Consider the following 18,281-nt stretch of genomic DNA (forward strand, 5'->3'; position numbering starts at 1 on the left):
GAGTACTATCAGAATATAGAGCTATTTAACACTTATTTTAACCAAAGTAAATCACTTACCCTACCTTTAAAGGTAGGGTAAGTGATATTTTTTGGTTAAAACAAAAAGTATTTTGTTAAAAGGTTAAAATACTATATTTTGATAGTAACCATTGCTATAGAGTGTTTTTTCAGTAACAGATGTCTCCCTGTCTCTCCAGCTCTTTAATAAACAGAAAATACATTTTTCGGTAGGTGTCAAAATCTCAACCAATCAGGAGAAAGTACCCATGTTTAAGCTTCATTTGTATAGTGTTCCAGTTCCAATTTTGTCTGCTCATTTCTTAGTGTCATCACTTCTAATTTCACTTGTTTAATCTATATCCTGATTGAGTTCTCTGTCCTGGTTGGATAGGGTGCACTACCCGTTGGGTAAAATTGGAAATGAAACTGAAACTGAAACGAAAATGCATTTTCTGTTTAATAAAGAGGTGGAGAGACAAGGAGACTGCTAATACTGAACAAACACTCTATAGCAATGAGTACTATGGGGAGCAATGAGGGTGGGGATAGGATGGGCAAAAAAGCACTACTCTCACGCCCTGCCTCAGGGGGGGGCAGTGCGTGAGGGGAGCGAAAAAAAGGAGCCCAGGGGGGAGGAGCAGGGGGGGGGGAGGAGCAGGTGCGAAGGCGTGTGTGTGCAGGGATATGTTAGTTCATGAAAGTACATGTGTGTGTGTGTGTGTGAGTATGTGCGGAGGCCTGGAATTTGTCCTTGGTGTTTTCACCCAGTCCGTTATCTTGTTCGCTGGTGTCAGAGCGTTCGCTGGTGTCAGAGCGATAACACAGCGAGTTGTGAAGCTGTGGGAGACGTCCTTGATTCCTTGATCCGACCCAAAGTCATAACAACAGGTGTCCGTGAGGGGGGGGGGGGGGTGGGGGGGGGCTTGGGTGGGTGAGTGGATTGGGGGGCTTCTCCACATTGTAGCCACTGGAGGAAAGTCCAGGGGGGGGGGGGGTCCAAATCGATCCAAATCATCCATATTCCGTTTAGAAAGCAGACAATTTATCTACTTTTTCATTGTGGCCCTTCCAGCCTGTTTCTAATTGTGTTCATCTCACCGCGCAGATCGGTGACTCTCTCAGCGATGATTTCAATGATGTGGCCTCTGGCTGAGATGTCATCCACGACACGTTTCATGTCCGAGACCGATGTCTTGATGTTTTCCCACACGTGTTCTTTCTCAGAGAGCGATGCCAGCTTGATGTCCAGCTTGGACTCTCTCTCCAAGTTAGATGCCAGGATGGTGTCCAGCTTGTTGTCCATCTTGTGGACTCTCTCGTCCATGTTGTTCGTGTCGCGTTTCAGTTCAGTGGTCACACCCGTCTGAGTCGCCAGCGCTCTGCCGAGCTCTACTATCATTACCGGCAGCCTGGGAGCTCCGTCCAGGGCAGCTGTCTTGCCAATTTTTCGATACACAAGTGCGATGCCCACTCCAATCAGCAAAAAACCTGTTATCATAAGAGCGAAATTATAAACATCTTCGATGTCTTCCACTGATAAGATCTCAAGACACAGAACTCTCCATTTGAATTCGGAGTCCCCCATGTATCCAGCTAGATGAGTTCCATCGGGGCAGTTGGGGTCCTCCGGTCCAGATTTCCGGGTTGAGAAGATTTTGTCTATGGCGCTTAAGGACCAGTTAATAAGATTATCCATGTTTTCACCCGAGGTTGTTCGTGGATAGAGTAGTGTAGAGAGGCGAGGTGGAGAGATAGAGTTCGGGAGGAGAGAGAAGGAGAGGAGGAGAGAAAAGTGCGACCGCCTTCGTTGAGAGCAAGAGAGCAAGAGAGCAAAGGTAAATGGGGAGAACAATGAGATTGATGTGAATTGAACTAGAAATTGCTGTTCCTGAATTGACAAGCTAGGCACCACAGGAAGTACCATACAGGCATTTAGGGGACCAGATCTTCCTATCAGTAGGGATATTTTCCTCAGCCAGAAGACCCTTGCTGAGGTAAGGTCCAGGACGTCCTCATAATGGGTGTTGATTAAGCACATGCAGAACTTGAACCACGTGGGCATCCCTATAGTTGATGCACAGGAGGGTATGAGTGTACTCTATTGAGTGGGTGGTCTAATACCACTTTGGATAAAATCAGATATCAAGATATTATAGTTCTTATTCTAATAATCTTAAAAATGGGGGTGGGTGTGTTTTGCTTTCAACTTAAAATAGAGGCAATTTCTCCACCATCTATACATGCTGCCTGTAGGTCATGGAAGTACTTCCGTATATTTCTTTAAAATGTTTTGTAATATTTAACCGTGGTATGATGGGCGTCACTTGCCGACAAGAACAGAATTGCAGATCTGTTCTTGTCAGCAAGCAACGCCGGTGTGCGATGGAATATAAAGTACATGAAGCTTATCAGTTGTCTTTCTCTCCAGGGCATAGAGGAAGGCAAACGAGGGGGGAAGGAGAGGGAGTCTATCAAAACATGGGACGTTCTCTACCGACATGCCAAGTGAGTATGTTCTTTGAACTCATCTGCAAAGGTAACTGGGGAGAACAATGAGATTGATGTGAATTGAACTAGAAATTGCTGTTCCTGAATAAACAGTGTGGGTTCGGTAATTGGTAGCCAGTATGTAGTAGCTAGAATGATAGTAGTGTTAAGTATTAATAGTGTTAAGTCTTGATAGTGTTACGTTGTCTTAAAGCTGCACTAATTTCGTGTTCTATCCTGGATTTGAACACTAGTCTCCTGTGCAAGTCCTGACCATTTTACCACTGAGCTAATAGAATATGTGACCCACCGCGTCAACGGATAAGTCATCTAGGCTTTTTTCATGCTTGTTTTTTCATGTCATATGAAAGCAGGGAATCATAGCTACAAATTGACATGCTTGTGCAGTTTGACCCACCAGTTTTCGAGATATGGCTTATAGAATGATGCCTTGTAGAGATTCAGTTAAATTCATTGAACTGAGATAGCAGGCCTCAAAGTGCCTCTTCTCTGATCTGTGAGATTTTAACACCTATCCCAGCAGCATTGCCCCGGTCTCAGTAGCCCCGCCCTGTAGGCCCCGTAGGGGCCTACTGGGCGGTGCTTCTTTCGCTCTACATTAGAAGAGTTGGGAACGTTGGGGGTTGTCACATTCTAATTCAGCCCAAATACCCAATCTCAGCATCGGTCTCAGTGGCGCACCTCGCCAGTCAATAGACTTTCAGTTCACTAGCATTGGGAGTCTGGGTTCGACTCCTGCTTGGGACAATACTTTTTCAAACAACCGCGGACTACTTTTTTCCGCCGATAAAGTATAGTTTTTGACCATGACGGAGGCGCGCCAACTCAGCAGACCTTGAGGCCGAGGAGTCGCGCCCGAGCGCCTCCAGGCGCGAGTGCCCGCGACGACCGGCCGATGGTCTGCTAGTCGACTAAGCGCCGTCCGAGTTATGTACCGATAGGCACAGAATCGTAAATGATGTTGTGGGGACTGTGTTTTCCCCAACTCGTTTCACTCAAGTCGCCTGTCTCTCCCCGCACCCGCCCCGCCCCCCGCTACTGAGACCGGGGGTAAAAAGCAATCTGCTGTCCCAGGGTGCTTTGTTCTCAAATCAGGGGTGGGGGGGGCTTTGAAACTTGATAGCTTGGACACCAAGTCCCTGTTGGGAACATCAACAGTGGTGGAAAAAGTACTCTAATGTTTTACTTAAGTAAAAGTATCAATCAAGCTCACAACTTGTCTTCTAATTTCACTGTTTCACTGTTTGAAACAGGGCTTGAGTTGTTTAACATTTAACATTTTCACTATTGGCTTACATGAAAAAAAATACCCAAATAGGTCCATTTGGTTTCATTAATGTATTTTCTAAATAAAGTATTAAATCTTTTTTTTTTAAATAGCAGATCTACAAGCTCACAAGGCGGCGACGCGTTGTGAGCATGTAGATCTGCTATTTTCATTAAACATGTTTTGTTACGCTGATTTTAGCGTCAGTTTTGATGCTATCTTGGAATGGTTTGCATCATTTTAATCACAAGGCCCGTACCTGTAAATGATATATAGATTGACTATGTAGGTGACACACACGCTAGTATAAATGTGTTTGTTTGCAAAGAAAACGCTTGTTTTGCATTCCTCAATACCCACACACACACACACACACACACACACACACACACACACACACACACACACACACACACACACACACACACACACACACACACACACACACACACACACGGCTCTCTAACTAGTGTTGCCATGTATACTAATTATAAGCGACCTCGTTTTCTGTACAGTTGCTTGCAAATATTGGTATTTGCTCTTTATTTGTTATTATCAGGGGTGCACGTAACTGGTGCGCAGGTGCGCATGCGCACCCAAAATAAAAAATGCGCACCACATCAGGCGACGCGAGGCGCTTTTGCGCACCAACAGCTGGGACAGGAATTTCCAAGCTTTTATTTTTTAGCAAAACTAAAAAATAAAAGCCTGGAGATCGAGGCTAGGAATTTACTTCCTGAAGCCACACTCACACAATCACTCTAAAGCACCCGTCGGCCCCATGTACAGCCATTAGGCACAGGGGTAGAGATATGACTCGCGTCGCCTCGCATCGCCTCGCATTGCCTCGCTGCGTGCACGCAGCCAGCAGCGGCTGTTAGAGGCACTCGTCACCGATGATGAACGCACCGTAATGGTGCAAAATATGCCGTGAACGTCCCAATCTGGCGGATAAAATCAGCGCAGCAGCACAGGGCACCGACCTTGGGGGCTTTACCTAACAGCGTGAGAAAAAAAAACGGCGAAAATCGGCGGAATTTAGAAGCAGAGCGTCCTTTTTTTCTCGCCCCCCCCGTTGACAAAACTGTCCGGTGGGCACCGTGCTGAACCCCCCCCCCCCCCCCCCCCCCCCGTTGACAAAACGGAACGGGACCATGCGCACCAAGTCACATCTCCAGGTGCTCTTCTGCGTACCAGACCTAAAAAGTTGTGTGCACCCCTGGTTATTATTATTTTTGTTGTGAGCTTGTAGATTGGCTATTTCCAAATCGTCTATTTTCAAATAGCCGATGCGTATAGGTTTAAAGTGCTCATATAGCCTAATAGTCACTTAAATCGTTGGGCTTGTTTTCATTGACCTGGTTGCTTATTTCTCTCTCAAAGATCTGGCAACCGTGTCTTTGTTTAGACCACCGAAGAAGAACATGCGGAAGTGATCCTCTTTCCAAGCCCCATGAAAAATACACATTATTATATTGCAAAAATATTAAGCATTACAGCACCATAACATGGTTAATACATTTTATTTTGGGATGTACAATACATGAAAATTACGGCAGTAATAACGCGACTTGCGTCGATAAGTAATCGATAGCGGACATTACTGCGTTTGGCTAAAAAGAGTGTGTTTAGTAACCTCATACAAGCTAATTATTAGCCAAAGTCGGCTAGCGCTCGGAGGACCTACTGTTAGTTTCGATTCCACTTCACATTAACTCATTTATTTCATATTTACATGCCGAGTTAAGCTCTGACATTTAAGTGATATGTAGCCTGATATTACCAGATTGCTATAGTGGGTTTAGAACATTTTAGAGGATTTTTTTTTTTTTTTTTCATTTGCTCTTTCAGCTCTGCTGGAAAATCAGCCTATGCGAGAAGACAGTCCCTGGGATACGGGGGGACACATATATGTAGAGCCTGCCTGCTTATTCTGTGGATAAATAGAATTTGACCTTCAGGTCAAAATTTGCGTCAAACCAGCAGGATCGACTAAGGTCTTGTCCAGTCCAACCTAGAAACAGGATCTAAATGTCTCAATAGAAGAGCAGGGAGACCAAATACAACCACTACAATTGTATAAGTTATATTGTATTAACATACTCTGCCATATAGATTGGAGAAAATCTCATTTTTGTCACAAAAAAAAATACATAATAGAACTTTAAGTAGTCTAAAGTATTGATAGTGTTAATTATTAATGCTAAATGGCAAGAACACAAACATAGTCTGATTCAGACAATTCAACAAAACCCACTACACACATGTGGACACACCCGGCAGCAGTGTGTGTCGCCCAGATAACAAACTTTCCAACCGTGACGGCCCCTTCTCTTCTAGCAGCACATTTGAAAATAACATGTCTCGCGAAATCCAGGGCAAACAAAGTCAACTCAAGATACAGCTGTTTCCTTGAAAAAGCTAAACAGTTCTTCGGATGACGTTGTTTCCGGATCCTTGTGAGTTGAAAGTGAAAGTGATCACTCGGGTGATAGAGAACAGCGCAATCTTTTATAAAACCACTATAAAACAAAAACACGCCAAACACGTCATTGGCACCGAGGGCCTTTGGGAAAAGACAAGTGAAACACTAGCCTGATTATCAGACTGAAGCTGCGTGGAGCTTCAGTCTGAAATTGGCTCCAGTGTCGGGGATTACAAGGGGGAGGGGATTAGAAATTCCCTAAACCAATCCTAATGGATCCCCACGCCCACCTCCGCCTCTCATTGGACAACGCATTTTGTACCGGAGAAGTCTTAGGTTCACATTTACAACTCCAGACCAAGAGGCAGTCCACTCAGAGAGTGTGCGGGGTCTATGGTATGGAACCAGGCTAGTGAAACACATCAATTGCACTGAATGAGTTACTAGTGAAAATTGTGAAGTATTGATAGTGTTAAAGCTGCACTTTGTAACTTCCTTGTTCTATCTTAGATTTTAACCCGGGTATCCTGAGTAAAGGACTTTGCAGACAGGGTGCGATTTTCCGCAAGGAAAAAATGGACAATATCATTTTTTAAATTAACACATGGTTCTCAATGACCTCATGCACACCCCGTGCGGCGATGCGGAGCGGCGATGCGATGCGGCGATGCGATTTTTTTTCAATCGAACCCAGTTCGATTTGTGCGTTTTTTCGCAGTAAAAACTGATTGACTAATCGCACCCTGTGTGCAAAGGCCTTAAGTGCTGACCTTTTTTACCACTGAGCTAATAGAGCCTGCCAGCTTGCTCTGTGGAAAGAAATAATTTTGACCTTTAGGTCAAATTTTTGGTAAAAAAAAGGTGTAGGAAATGCACATCCCCACAGTTCTTTAAACCTGGTGCTGGACCCAAAAGATTATCAAGTGAAGAAAAAGGAAATAAACACGATAGGTTGCTCTCCCGTCATTTATTATTTAATCAAACAACAACATATCAAGTTGATGAAGGCCTGCATGGGCAAAACGTTGTTTGGTTAAAATGATAAAGAAAAGACAGGAGAGCAACCTATCATGTGTGGACATTTACTTTTTCCTCCTTTTTCTACACAAAATTGGTGTCAAACCAGGATCGTGCCAAAGGTTATGTCTACCTTGACACAGGATCTCAATGTCTCAATAGAAGAGCAGGGAGACGAAAGAACCACCCCAATTGTATAAGTTATATTGTATTAACATACTCTACCATACAGATTGGTCAAAATCACATTTTGGTGGCATAGTAGTAGAACGAATTTGACCCCATGTTTGTGCTGAATCTGGGTTGAGTGATATCAGTGGAGCTCCTTCTGGTGTTGTGCCTGTGTGTGTATTTTATGCTATTGAAGTAGTCTGACGTATCTGGGTATCCCTGTCTCCTTGCATCTTGAAGGGTAATGGCTATTGTCTTATCACCCTATGAGATTCAGATTAATTTCACAGAGATAATAAGAAGACTCACAGACAGGCAGCCATTGTTTACATTTATTCCAGAGAGCGGACAGAGGTTGACGGATACCCAGATGTTGTTAGGCTAAGTGGCACTCCCTTCCCAAACAGTCAAATGCAAGGAGTTATAAACAGACCCTTATCTGGTCGGTAACATAAATAATGGCATCATAGGTTTAGACACAGATGAGTTCCGGGGCGCAATGTGAACTCCTTCCATTGGTCAGAGTGGGAAGATGAGGATGAAGATGATGATGATGTGGCACAGTTTATCACAGTTTAAACAGCGTCCCAATGTCTTTTTAGCGGTGCCAGCCGCTCTACTCTTGACTATGTCCGTCCGTATGTCCGTTTGTCCGTTATGTCCGTTTGAGCCCGGATGTCCGTTTGAGCACGGGCTTTAAACAGCTATAACTCCAGTTGGCAGCATGCCAGCAAGTCCAAATTTGGTATGTGGACTTACACCACCAATTGGACGAGCATTGATTGCTGAAGCCCCGCCCCGCCCTATTATAGCGCCACCAGGAGGCCACTGGCTCGGATGTCCGTTTGAGCACGGGCTTTAAACAGCTATAACTCCAGTTGGCAGCATGCCAGCAAGTCCAAATTTGGTATGTGGACTTACACCACCAATTGGGACGAGCATTGATTGCTGAAGCCCCGCCCCGCCCTATTATAGCGCCACCAGGAGGCCACTGGCTTTAAACAGCGCTTTACACAGCTATAACTCCAGTTCGCATGCCAGCAACTCCAAATTTGGTATGTGGACTTACACCACCAATTGGGACGAGCATTGATTGCTGAAGCCCCGCCCCGCCCTATTATAGCGCCACCAGGAGGCCACTGGCTTTAAACAGCGCTTTACACAGCTATAACTCCAGTTCGCAGCATGTATGTGGACTTAGACCACCAATAGGGACGAGCATTGATTGCTGAAGCCCCGCCCTGCCCTATTATAGCGCCACCAGGAGGCCACTGGCTTTAAACAGCTATAACTCCAGTTTGCAGCATATGCCACCAAGTCCAACTAATACCACCAATAGGGACCAACTGTAATTACATAAGCCCCGCCCCCTCTGTCTTCCCATTGGCTGGGCTTTAAACAGCCATAACTCCAGTTCACAGCATGCTACTGAGTACAAATTTGGTACGTGGACTCAGACCACCAATAGGGACGAACTGAAATGTAGTAAGCCCCGCTCCCTCTGTCTTCCTATTGGCTGGGCTTTAAACAGCCATAACTCCAGTTAGCAGCATGCCACCCAGTCCGAATTTGGTTTGTGGACTTACACCACCAATAGGGACGAGCATTAATTGCTGAAGCCCCGCCCCGCCCTATTATAGCGCCACCAGGAGGCCACTCATCAAAGGCACCGCTTCCTTCACACAGGGTGCGATTTTCTTATTGCGTTGGAGGGACACAAAACTCCTGTATAGTAGTGTGCTGACAACATTTCCTTCTAACTAACAATATTATGACATACCTCAAGCCGAATTGCAACAACAAAGCTTCAGACAGGCTGAAATCTGTCTACTGCAAAATGTTTATTAGACACATGTAGAAAAGCCCTGACTTCTAGGTGAAACGTGTCAGTTTGACCGTGAAAAGACTTATGGGGCCAGGCTGAGTTAGGCCAAAGATGACACTAGAATGTGATAATGATGACAGATACCAAGATCATTCATAAACAGATCTATCAAAGGGAAGACTCGCCCCAAAACACACTCGCCCCCATTTTATTCGCGGACCAGCGGTTCTTGTATTTACGGGGCCAGGCTGCCAGCATGGCTCCGTTTTGATATTGGCATTATTCTCCCGATTCTTCTTCTGCCACTTTTCGCAGTTCTGGCTGAACCGTGCATACGCTTTTTACGAAACTCTGCCATATGATAGATGGTCATGAAAAACTATCAAGAAATAAATCTCACAATCTTTCGTCAAAAGGTGGCGCTATAGCACTCAATTAAAAATGCCAACTTTGAACAGGTACAACTCATGCCCTGTTTGACCTACAGCCATTAAACTTCAATACACACATGCGTCTACTCATGATGAACAACTTTCACACTCTGACTTTTGACCTCTGACCTTTAGATCTCCCACCATTTTGAATTATATGAAAAACAGTTCAAACCTATCTCCTCCTGGGATTTTTGAGTAATCTGCACGAAACGTTTTACACATCAACTTTGGACCGATGCCGACAAAACGTTGTGGGCGGATTTTTTCTAAGTGAAAAAATGAAGCTTTAATGAGCCAATGAATATTGCAGTTTTATGACAATTATTCATCTGCCCCTAACACATACATGCAGACTCACATTTCTTTGAAAATGTGCAGTAATGTAGAGGGTCATTCCAAATATCACTGAAACCAATATTACTCCAATTGGTCAAACGGGGGCGCTATAGCAATTTTTCGAAAATGCAAACTTTAAACAGGCAAAAGTCATGCCTCGTTTGGCCGACAGCCATTAAACCTGCTTACACATGTGCCTTGACTCATGAGGAACACATCTATCACGTTGACCAGTAAGCACCGGCCTTAGATTGTCCGCAATTTTGAGCAGTTTGAAAAACACTTAAACCCAGGATTTTTCAGCTATTTGTGTGAAACCGTATCATCTGTGTGATCCTTTTTCACATGATCTAGTCTGTTGGTCCAATGGCTTCTCGCTTAAAGGGATTGTAGGCGAGTTCAGACATAATCAAAGAAAAAAACTGTTGTCAAACACCGCCCCTCCAGCAGTTCATTTCCCCGACCACCAGGGGGTGACGCAGGGGGGACTTTTAAAATGGGCCATGCCCAAAATAGGTTGCCTCATGTGGATACAATTCGCGGAACTGCCCGCCCCTACGGTTCTCTGAATTTTTATTATTAAATAGGCTCTTTCATGATAAATTGACCACATATATGAAGTTAAACAACTAAATTCTATCCACACGCTATCTTAAAAGTAAATTCTGTGCCTCAAAAACGAAGTTTGAGAGCGTTTTAAAACCGAAAGTAAAAAGTTCACACGGGCACGGACGCGCACGGACGCGCACATGCGTGCGTTAATTTACGACCCGGACAAACGTAACATAAACATAAACAGTAGGGAAAATACGGATTTCATAAAGAGGACTGTGTTTCAATGCAGGAAAACACCCCAGCATCATTATATAGTGGCTGATAGAGAGGAGAAAATGCAAAATATATATATATATAAATATTTTTTTTAATTTAGGCTTAATGTTGCCTACAATCCCTTTAAGTACAGTATGTGCCTTAGAACCTCAAGGTTGCCAGTTCAAGCCTCACTTGATGCAGACTTCATTTAAGTTGCATTGCACACAACATGATTGTGTCAATTAATGCAAGTACAATTGTTAAAGATAACCTGAAATGCTTATTTGAGAGTATGTTTTTTCAATGTATGACATACTTCATTCTGAAAATAGCCGATCTACAATCTCAAAACTTTTCAGATAGCAACGTGTTTCTGAGCTTGTAGATCGGCTGCTTTCACTGGTTTCGGTTGCAAGGAGACATACAATTTCTCTATTGGTAAATGGTTTGTGAACGAGTGATCTTAGTGTTAGTGAAACAGGGGCTTGGTTTATGACAGAAGGCAAAAGTTTATGATCTTCAACAGACAACTTCAGCTTGGACGAAGCTATAGCACTACAGGTCGTGTCTCAGCCTGAGAGTTCGATTCTGTCAATGCAATAGGTTGAGGTGTCCATGAGTGAGGTTCTTAACCTGGGATTGCCCCCTGCATCCTATGTATGACCACCTCAGCTGGGTCGAGCTGAAAAGTAGGTTTGCCTGTTGGAATCATTTGCTTTGTCTCAATTTCAATCTATTCCGTTTCCATGTGTTATTGTGCTATTATTGCACTTTGCTTTTTTGTCTGTCTGTCTGTCTGTGGGTGAGTCATTCCACTTTTTAATTGCATCGCACGAAACATGACTGCATCAAATAATGCATGTGCAATTTTTAAAGATAACATGAAGATAACTTTTCAGATAGCAACCCTTTGTGAGCTTGTAGATCGGATACTTTCACTAGTTTTCGTTCCGAGGAGACAAAAAAAAGCTTTATTGCTAAATGGTTTGTGAAACAGTGATCTAGAGTAGTTCGGGACACAGAGGCTTGGTTCATAATGGACGGAAATAATTATACATGTCAACAGATACTGTCAGGGAAGCCATATATCTAGCTCAATGAGAAGAGAGGCAGCCTGTGAGTCCGTAGGTCGCTGGTTGACCGGCTTCGAATGCTATCAATGCATTGAATGGGAGATTATCACGTTTTATCAGACCATTGCATGGGCGAGTAGGCGACGAGTAGGCGATATACGGACCTACCCACGATTTGTCAGATCATTCATTGGCCGTAATCAGGAGCTACTGACCTACTTGGAGGCGGAGCAGTCCCCACAACATTATTTACGATTCTGTGCCTATCGGTACATAACTCCAACGGCGCACCGCTCAGGACGGCAACTTGGTCGCTTTAGCTCCCTCGGTGGTCCTTCACGGAGACTGCACGGCTCCGTCATGGTCCGAAACCAAAACTGAAACAGTCTTCTATGTTTCTATGGCTTATTGTGCATTTTACTTATCATTGCTTCTTTCTTTTTTCTTTCTGCATTCACTGGCCCCATATTATTGCTGCTTGCAGCTATATTCTTGTATTTGTTTTACTGAGGATAAGGTTAGAAATAAGTTTAGGGTTAAGCATAGTTTTACTGAGGTTACATTTAGTAATAAGGTTAGGTTTAAATATTGGTTACTGAGGTTACGTTTATGAATACCAGGTGAATACTGCCGGAATGCCCCGGGGCGACTGTGTTTTGGGGTGAGCGTTTTTATCTTGAAGACCTCTGCTCCATTACAAGTTGCTTTACGCTGTCCATAATGAGCAGGGGTTAGGTGAGTTCTGGGTGTGGGATAAACAGTTTGACGTTACTGCATCACACTGTGTAGTTGGGGCATGCCTCCTGGTGGAGATTTCCGGTCCAACGAGTGCCCCTTTATGGTCTTTACGGTGCTACTCTCTAAAGCCCAGTCCACAACAATTATTTGCAATGCAAGGAGTTGCAACTTGCAACCGCTTGCAACAACTTACAACAAAATCCCAACACTGTGCCGACCTGAACAGGGTAATTCTTGACCCTGGGGAACCCCAGACCCCACTTTGAGAACCACTGCATTAGATGGCACAAATAGAATTAAAAGGTTTCTTTTAGCTCTAATTCAGCAACAAGTAAGCATCACTGACACATCTAATATTCATTCGGAAATTTGAACTCAAGTGTACAGTGAATTGAAGAACAATGCCGTGCTGGAAATGTATCCCTCGATCCATGAGTTAATCCGTTCTTTACTCCGTGGTATCACAGTGTCGCCTGCCGACGAGAACAGAACTTCACGCTACAGTAACATGTGGCGGCGCGTTGCATTGTTAGCATGAAGAACTGTTCTTGTCAGTAAGCGATGCCGTTATGCGATGGAGTATACATCAAGTCTACCTGTTGTTTTTCTCTCCAGGGCAGGGCATCGAGAAGAAGATGATGAGACAAGGTCTAAGAAGTTCTCCAAGCTTGCCCGCGTGGCTTCTATCTGAACCATAGATTTTTAGGTAGTACCGCCCTACTTTTGAACATCCTGCCTGAGGATCTATGGCTAGCAAAGTCTGCGACATCGTTTAAATCCCCCCTGAAAGCATATTACACCAAGACATTCTTATATCGTACATTGCTGTGTGCTTTTACTTGTTTTATTGATGCCATTGGTGATGTTTGTTATTTACTTGACTGTTTTAACTCCTTAGTTCTATCATGTTACTTTATCCTTTCTGTAAAGCACTTTGTAACACTGTTTTGAAGAGCGCTTTATAAATAACGGTATGCATATTATTATCACTTATCATAAACCTTTATTAATTCCAAGGGACATTCAGTATGTCCCTCCTACCTTTTGAAATGGCTCAGTCGGGTGCATTTCGCCTTTCCGACATGTTGCCTTTCCGACGTTGACGAACCCTATACCTAACCCTAACCCTAACCGCACGCGGAAGCCACTAGTCGGAGTGGCGAGATGTCGGAATGGAAGGAGAACCCCGGCTCAGTCAGCCATCCATTTACGCACGTGACACGGCTCACATAAACATCCACATCATGTGACTGGTCAGATTATTTTCAGTGGAAACAAACAATATGGCTGCCATTCCTTTAATCCTGATTATTTTAAGATGTGTCAGCATTAAAATATGTTTTGATAACATTTCTAGAGATACATGTATTTTTTTTCATAACCTTCATTCAGAGAATGTATAACGATGTTTAGATTGTTCGTTATTAATATGGACGTTGGTTTAAGGTGGCTAAGGAAAACATACGTCATTATGCTTTCTAAGTCGCTCCTGCAACTGTTACTGTATGTTCACATGTCCCGCAGGGACACATTTTATAATTATCAGGAAATACTAGCATTTTGGTTCCCATATCAGGGAGAGATGGGCCCATCAAAAAGGTCTGTCAGCTATGTTCAACATTTGACGGAATACAAATACATACTGTAATATTTACATGTTACTGTTATGTCCCTAATAGGCGGTCTAGGGGATTAAAGGGTCTACACCATGAATTTAAAAAATAATAATAATATTTATTATCATATTGTTTATGTCCCTCAAACGTTTTTCAAAAGGTTTGAGCCTAAATCAAGCCTCAGATATACTCATTCCAACTAACTTCTCTCTGGCTTATAAAGCACTTTCACCTGCAATACCACATTGTCCTGTTTGGCACGGGGCGCTATTGAGCCAGTTTGTATGCATGTTATCGCCTGGTTCTGTGTGGAAAAATAAAAAAAATAAAATGAAAAAAAGATTTTTTTTTTTTTTTTTTTTTGGTTGGTTGGAACTGAAAACTGATGGATAAAATGAATAGTGTTTTAATAACTAGCGTCTTTACAAAGACATGGAAAACTGACTTGTGAGTGCCAAATCAAAATACCATAAAACCAAAAAAAAAATCACACCCTGTGTGAAGAGAGTGGTGCCTTTGATGAGCCCCGTATTGACCCCCGTATTGATGTTATCATCAATGTTTGTTTATTGGACATACATACATACGGACACACGGACAAAGTCAGATATAGGAGTGGTTGGCACCACTCAAAAATGACTTCTCTAAACACAATTAAACTAAACGTATTACATTAACAATCAAAAATACAGAGGTTGGCACTCACACCTTAGCTAATGTGTTTAACTATGTGATGAAAATGTACAGGGTACCCCAAATCTTACCTAACATTTCCCTGAAACAATATACTGACAGAAGGCTGTGACACACATGAAACAGGCCTGGATTTGACACAAGACTGTAGGTCTGAACACAAACAGAACTGTCTCTGTCTGAGCATGGCGGAAGCCAGGGAGAAGGGCTGATTGCAAGTTCACAGGTGTATTTATAGGAATTGAATGGAGATGATTGGTGGACTGATTATTGGGGAACCAATGGGATGTTGAGGCGGAGTTGAGGGAAGGTTATTCACTGATGAGCTGGACCTGGGTTTGAGGACAGAGGGAGAATCAGTAGAGGAGGAGAGAAACTTTATAAGATACACTTATAAAGTGTATCTGTTGTACCCCATAAAAGTGAGTGCCTTTTCTGGCTCCATGCGAGTGTTACCCCCACACACACATAGTAGAATTCTCAGTGTTAATTTAATTACACAATTGTAACTCTGTACAAATGATTGATGATTTTTTTAAATAACTTTCAAATAGATCTATTGTGTTAGAACAGACACTTGACAAAGCCGGATGCATCACGATGGATTAGAACCCAGACTCCGTGGTGGTGGGCATGTACGTAACATTGTGCCAAATGAGACTGTTGAAAACTTAAAGGATCTACACCATGCATTTAAAAAATGCATTTTTTTAAATGGGCATTAAAGGGGCATGAAACTGATGTTGAAGTATGTTTTCCAGTTCAGCTTAAAAACTACAGAGTGACAGCTGGCTTATGAATGAGCATCATTACCAGCACAAGTTTCACTTTCAACTGTATCATCATTAGCTTTGTCATAATCAACAACATCTTTGTACAGAGGTGAGTAAAGATCAGATAAGGGTGGGGTCTGAGAGTCGGAGTTCACTCGTGACAGGAGGAAGAGGTGCAATATCTGGAATATGATGCTAGAAGACCAACATGCGCACATACGTTTCCTCTCCAAACGTAAAACGCTGTCAACAAGAACAGCTTTGCAACCATGCAGGTAGCTTGTTGTCATTGATGGATAAGTGTAGGGAAACATGTTGCTGCTGGGGGTGATGGATCAGAGTGTTCATCTTGTCAGTCCCTATGTTCTCTCAGATCTATATGGCTAGGGTTAGGGTTAGAGCTGAGGGAACATAAAGTAGGGATGAAGGAAGTTAGGCATGCTCCTGAAGCAAGACCTTTTCCTCAGCAGGCCCAGGTCTTCAGATGCAAGGCATCAGTGGTGTCTTATTACGATCTTGGAAATCATCCTCTTCTGTCAGGAAAGATGAACAGGGGTGGGATGGGGGACCCTCCCACTGTAGTATATAAGTAGCACCAATAACCATATTGTTGCTGTCGGGCAGAAACCTCTTATCTCCATATTTTAACTTTAACAAAAGCATCAAAAGTAGCAGATCCACAAGCTCGAAAGGCAGCGTGAAGCGACGCACCTTAAGCTTGTAGATCTGGAAAAAAAACAATGCTTAGAAATACAAAATAAGTTGGTATGATCCATCTGTGCCACTATGCATATAAGTTTGCATGTTCCAGGCTTTATGGATATATAATTCAAAATTGCAAATGTATGGTTATCAAATAACCAAATGTGATGGTACTTTGTCAAAGAGTGTTTTTCTTAAATCGTCATAAAATGAACAGTACAGTAGAAAATGGGTTTCATCCTCCGATTCACAAAGCTCAAAGTAGCCACGTAGTATTTGGTCTAATTCTGTTCCAGTGCATTGTCCTGTTTCAATATGTAGTGGTAACTGTACAGTACGTACAGAGATTTTGGGCATTTATTGGATATAAGATATTTTTTGCATATTGCTGTAGATCAAGACCATTCAGATATTCAGATATACAGCTATGAAAGAGCCAGTGATCTCTGTGTGCCCATATATGGGCATAAAAGAGATAAAGACAGACAGATAGAGAACGAGAGAACACAGACAGACAAGCGGGTACAATGAGTGCTCTGACAGGTATGGGTATTGCATAAACGGGTGGGGCACGCATTCCCAATTTGTATCGTTCCCACACTTGCACAAACTCACAACGCGGTTGCCATTTTCAAAAACAGTCTCGATTTATGTTTTATTTATTTCTGGGGAGTCTCACGTGTCACATCACAATGCGTTGTGAGCTTGTAGATCGGCTGTTTTCACCATTTGTTGTCTATGTTTGGAAAGTATTTTCAATTCAGCAATGTACTGATATTAAAAAGATTTTTTGAATAAAAGCAAGTACAGTATTTAAGTTGAGCAACATTTGACCAGGAGGTATCTACACTTGACTCAAGTACTGGGGTTAAGTACTTTGTCTACCACTGTGGAACAACACATGACTGTAATTAAGAAGACTAGAGGTTTGGGCCGCTTCGTGGCCCTCACATCTAGGCCGGATCAAAAGAAGGAAAGCTGCTGTGGCTAAAATGTTAAGATGTAGTAGGAAATGTAGTTTTATATTAACCGTACAATATGTAAATACATTGAAGGCGGAGAAAGAAGCCTAAATAATAGCCAGAGCTCTGATCAACAGTCTGTGGCAAGTTTCGGAGCAAGTGGAGTGTTCGTGTGTTGACCAACCCCGGAAAAGTTTTGGAGGTAATTTCAATTAAAGTAGTAGGATATGGACATGAGGTTCATTTCAGCTTGTGGAAGAGCTTGCCTGGTACACAGTGGTCACGTGCATGCAGAAAGTCAAACAGTTCTTCGGTGCAGTCCTCCAGTGTGTTGGACCTGGAGCTCACCCGGTCTGCACACGTCTGCAGACGCTCCTTCAGGTGGGCACAGTGTTGTGTCTGCTCACACTTGGCCCGTACTGCTTCTATGGGGTCCACCATTTCTTCTTCATCTTCATCCTCATCTTCCTCCTCGTCGCTGGGCTTGCCGTAAGCGATCGTCTCGTTTTCAGAAACCATATTCACGGTACAAAATCGGAAAGAAATCCCAGCGGTGTCGTAACTGCCAAACTCGGTCAAACGGGTACAGACGATAAAACAAGCCGATCGACGTGTCTACCGAAATATATAGACGGACTCAGAGTGCTGATGTCATAGTACTGACATCACGGATGTCACAGATAGGCCTCAGACCGGCAAATGCGTCACCGCCAAAGAGCGCCCCTTGAGGGGGGGGGGGGGGGGTATGCTCTCTCTCCATTGTAACCCTTAAGCTATTTGACCTAAATGAGCGTGTGCCGTTTGACAATACTGTCCAATATTTTCTTTTGATTATGTTTCAGAGAAGCTGGAAATATTCGGAGCATTTCCATACTACGTTGATCATTTTTCGATAAGCACTTTTTGAGAAGTTATTGTTTCGCGCC

The 18,281-nt window shown here is 43.3% G+C and overlaps 1 protein-coding gene across 1 annotated transcript; it reads right to left on the reverse strand.

The window, feature by feature from the left end:
• Positions 1-17,376: 17,376 nt before the first annotated feature.
• Positions 17,377-18,080, reverse strand: LOC311049667 (cytochrome b-c1 complex subunit 6, mitochondrial-like). The gene has a single exon (XM_084063428.1). It carries the CDS (start codon positions 17,872-17,874, stop codon positions 17,596-17,598), a length of 279 nt encoding a protein of 92 aa, XP_083919554.1. The 5' UTR covers positions 17,875-18,080; the 3' UTR covers positions 17,377-17,595.
• Positions 18,081-18,281: the final 201 nt, after the last annotated feature.

Source organism: Gymnoscopelus microlampas, assembly GCF_963454915.1.
Source record: "Gymnoscopelus microlampas genome assembly, chromosome: 7".
Taxonomy (NCBI): Eukaryota; Metazoa; Chordata; class Actinopteri; order Myctophiformes; family Myctophidae; genus Gymnoscopelus; species Gymnoscopelus microlampas.

Excerpts from the sequence above, each read along its gene's own strand:
- LOC311049667 (XM_084063428.1), bottom strand. The coding sequence starts at position 17,874 with ATGGTTTCTGAAAACGAGACGATCGCTTACGGCAAGCCCAGCGACGAG.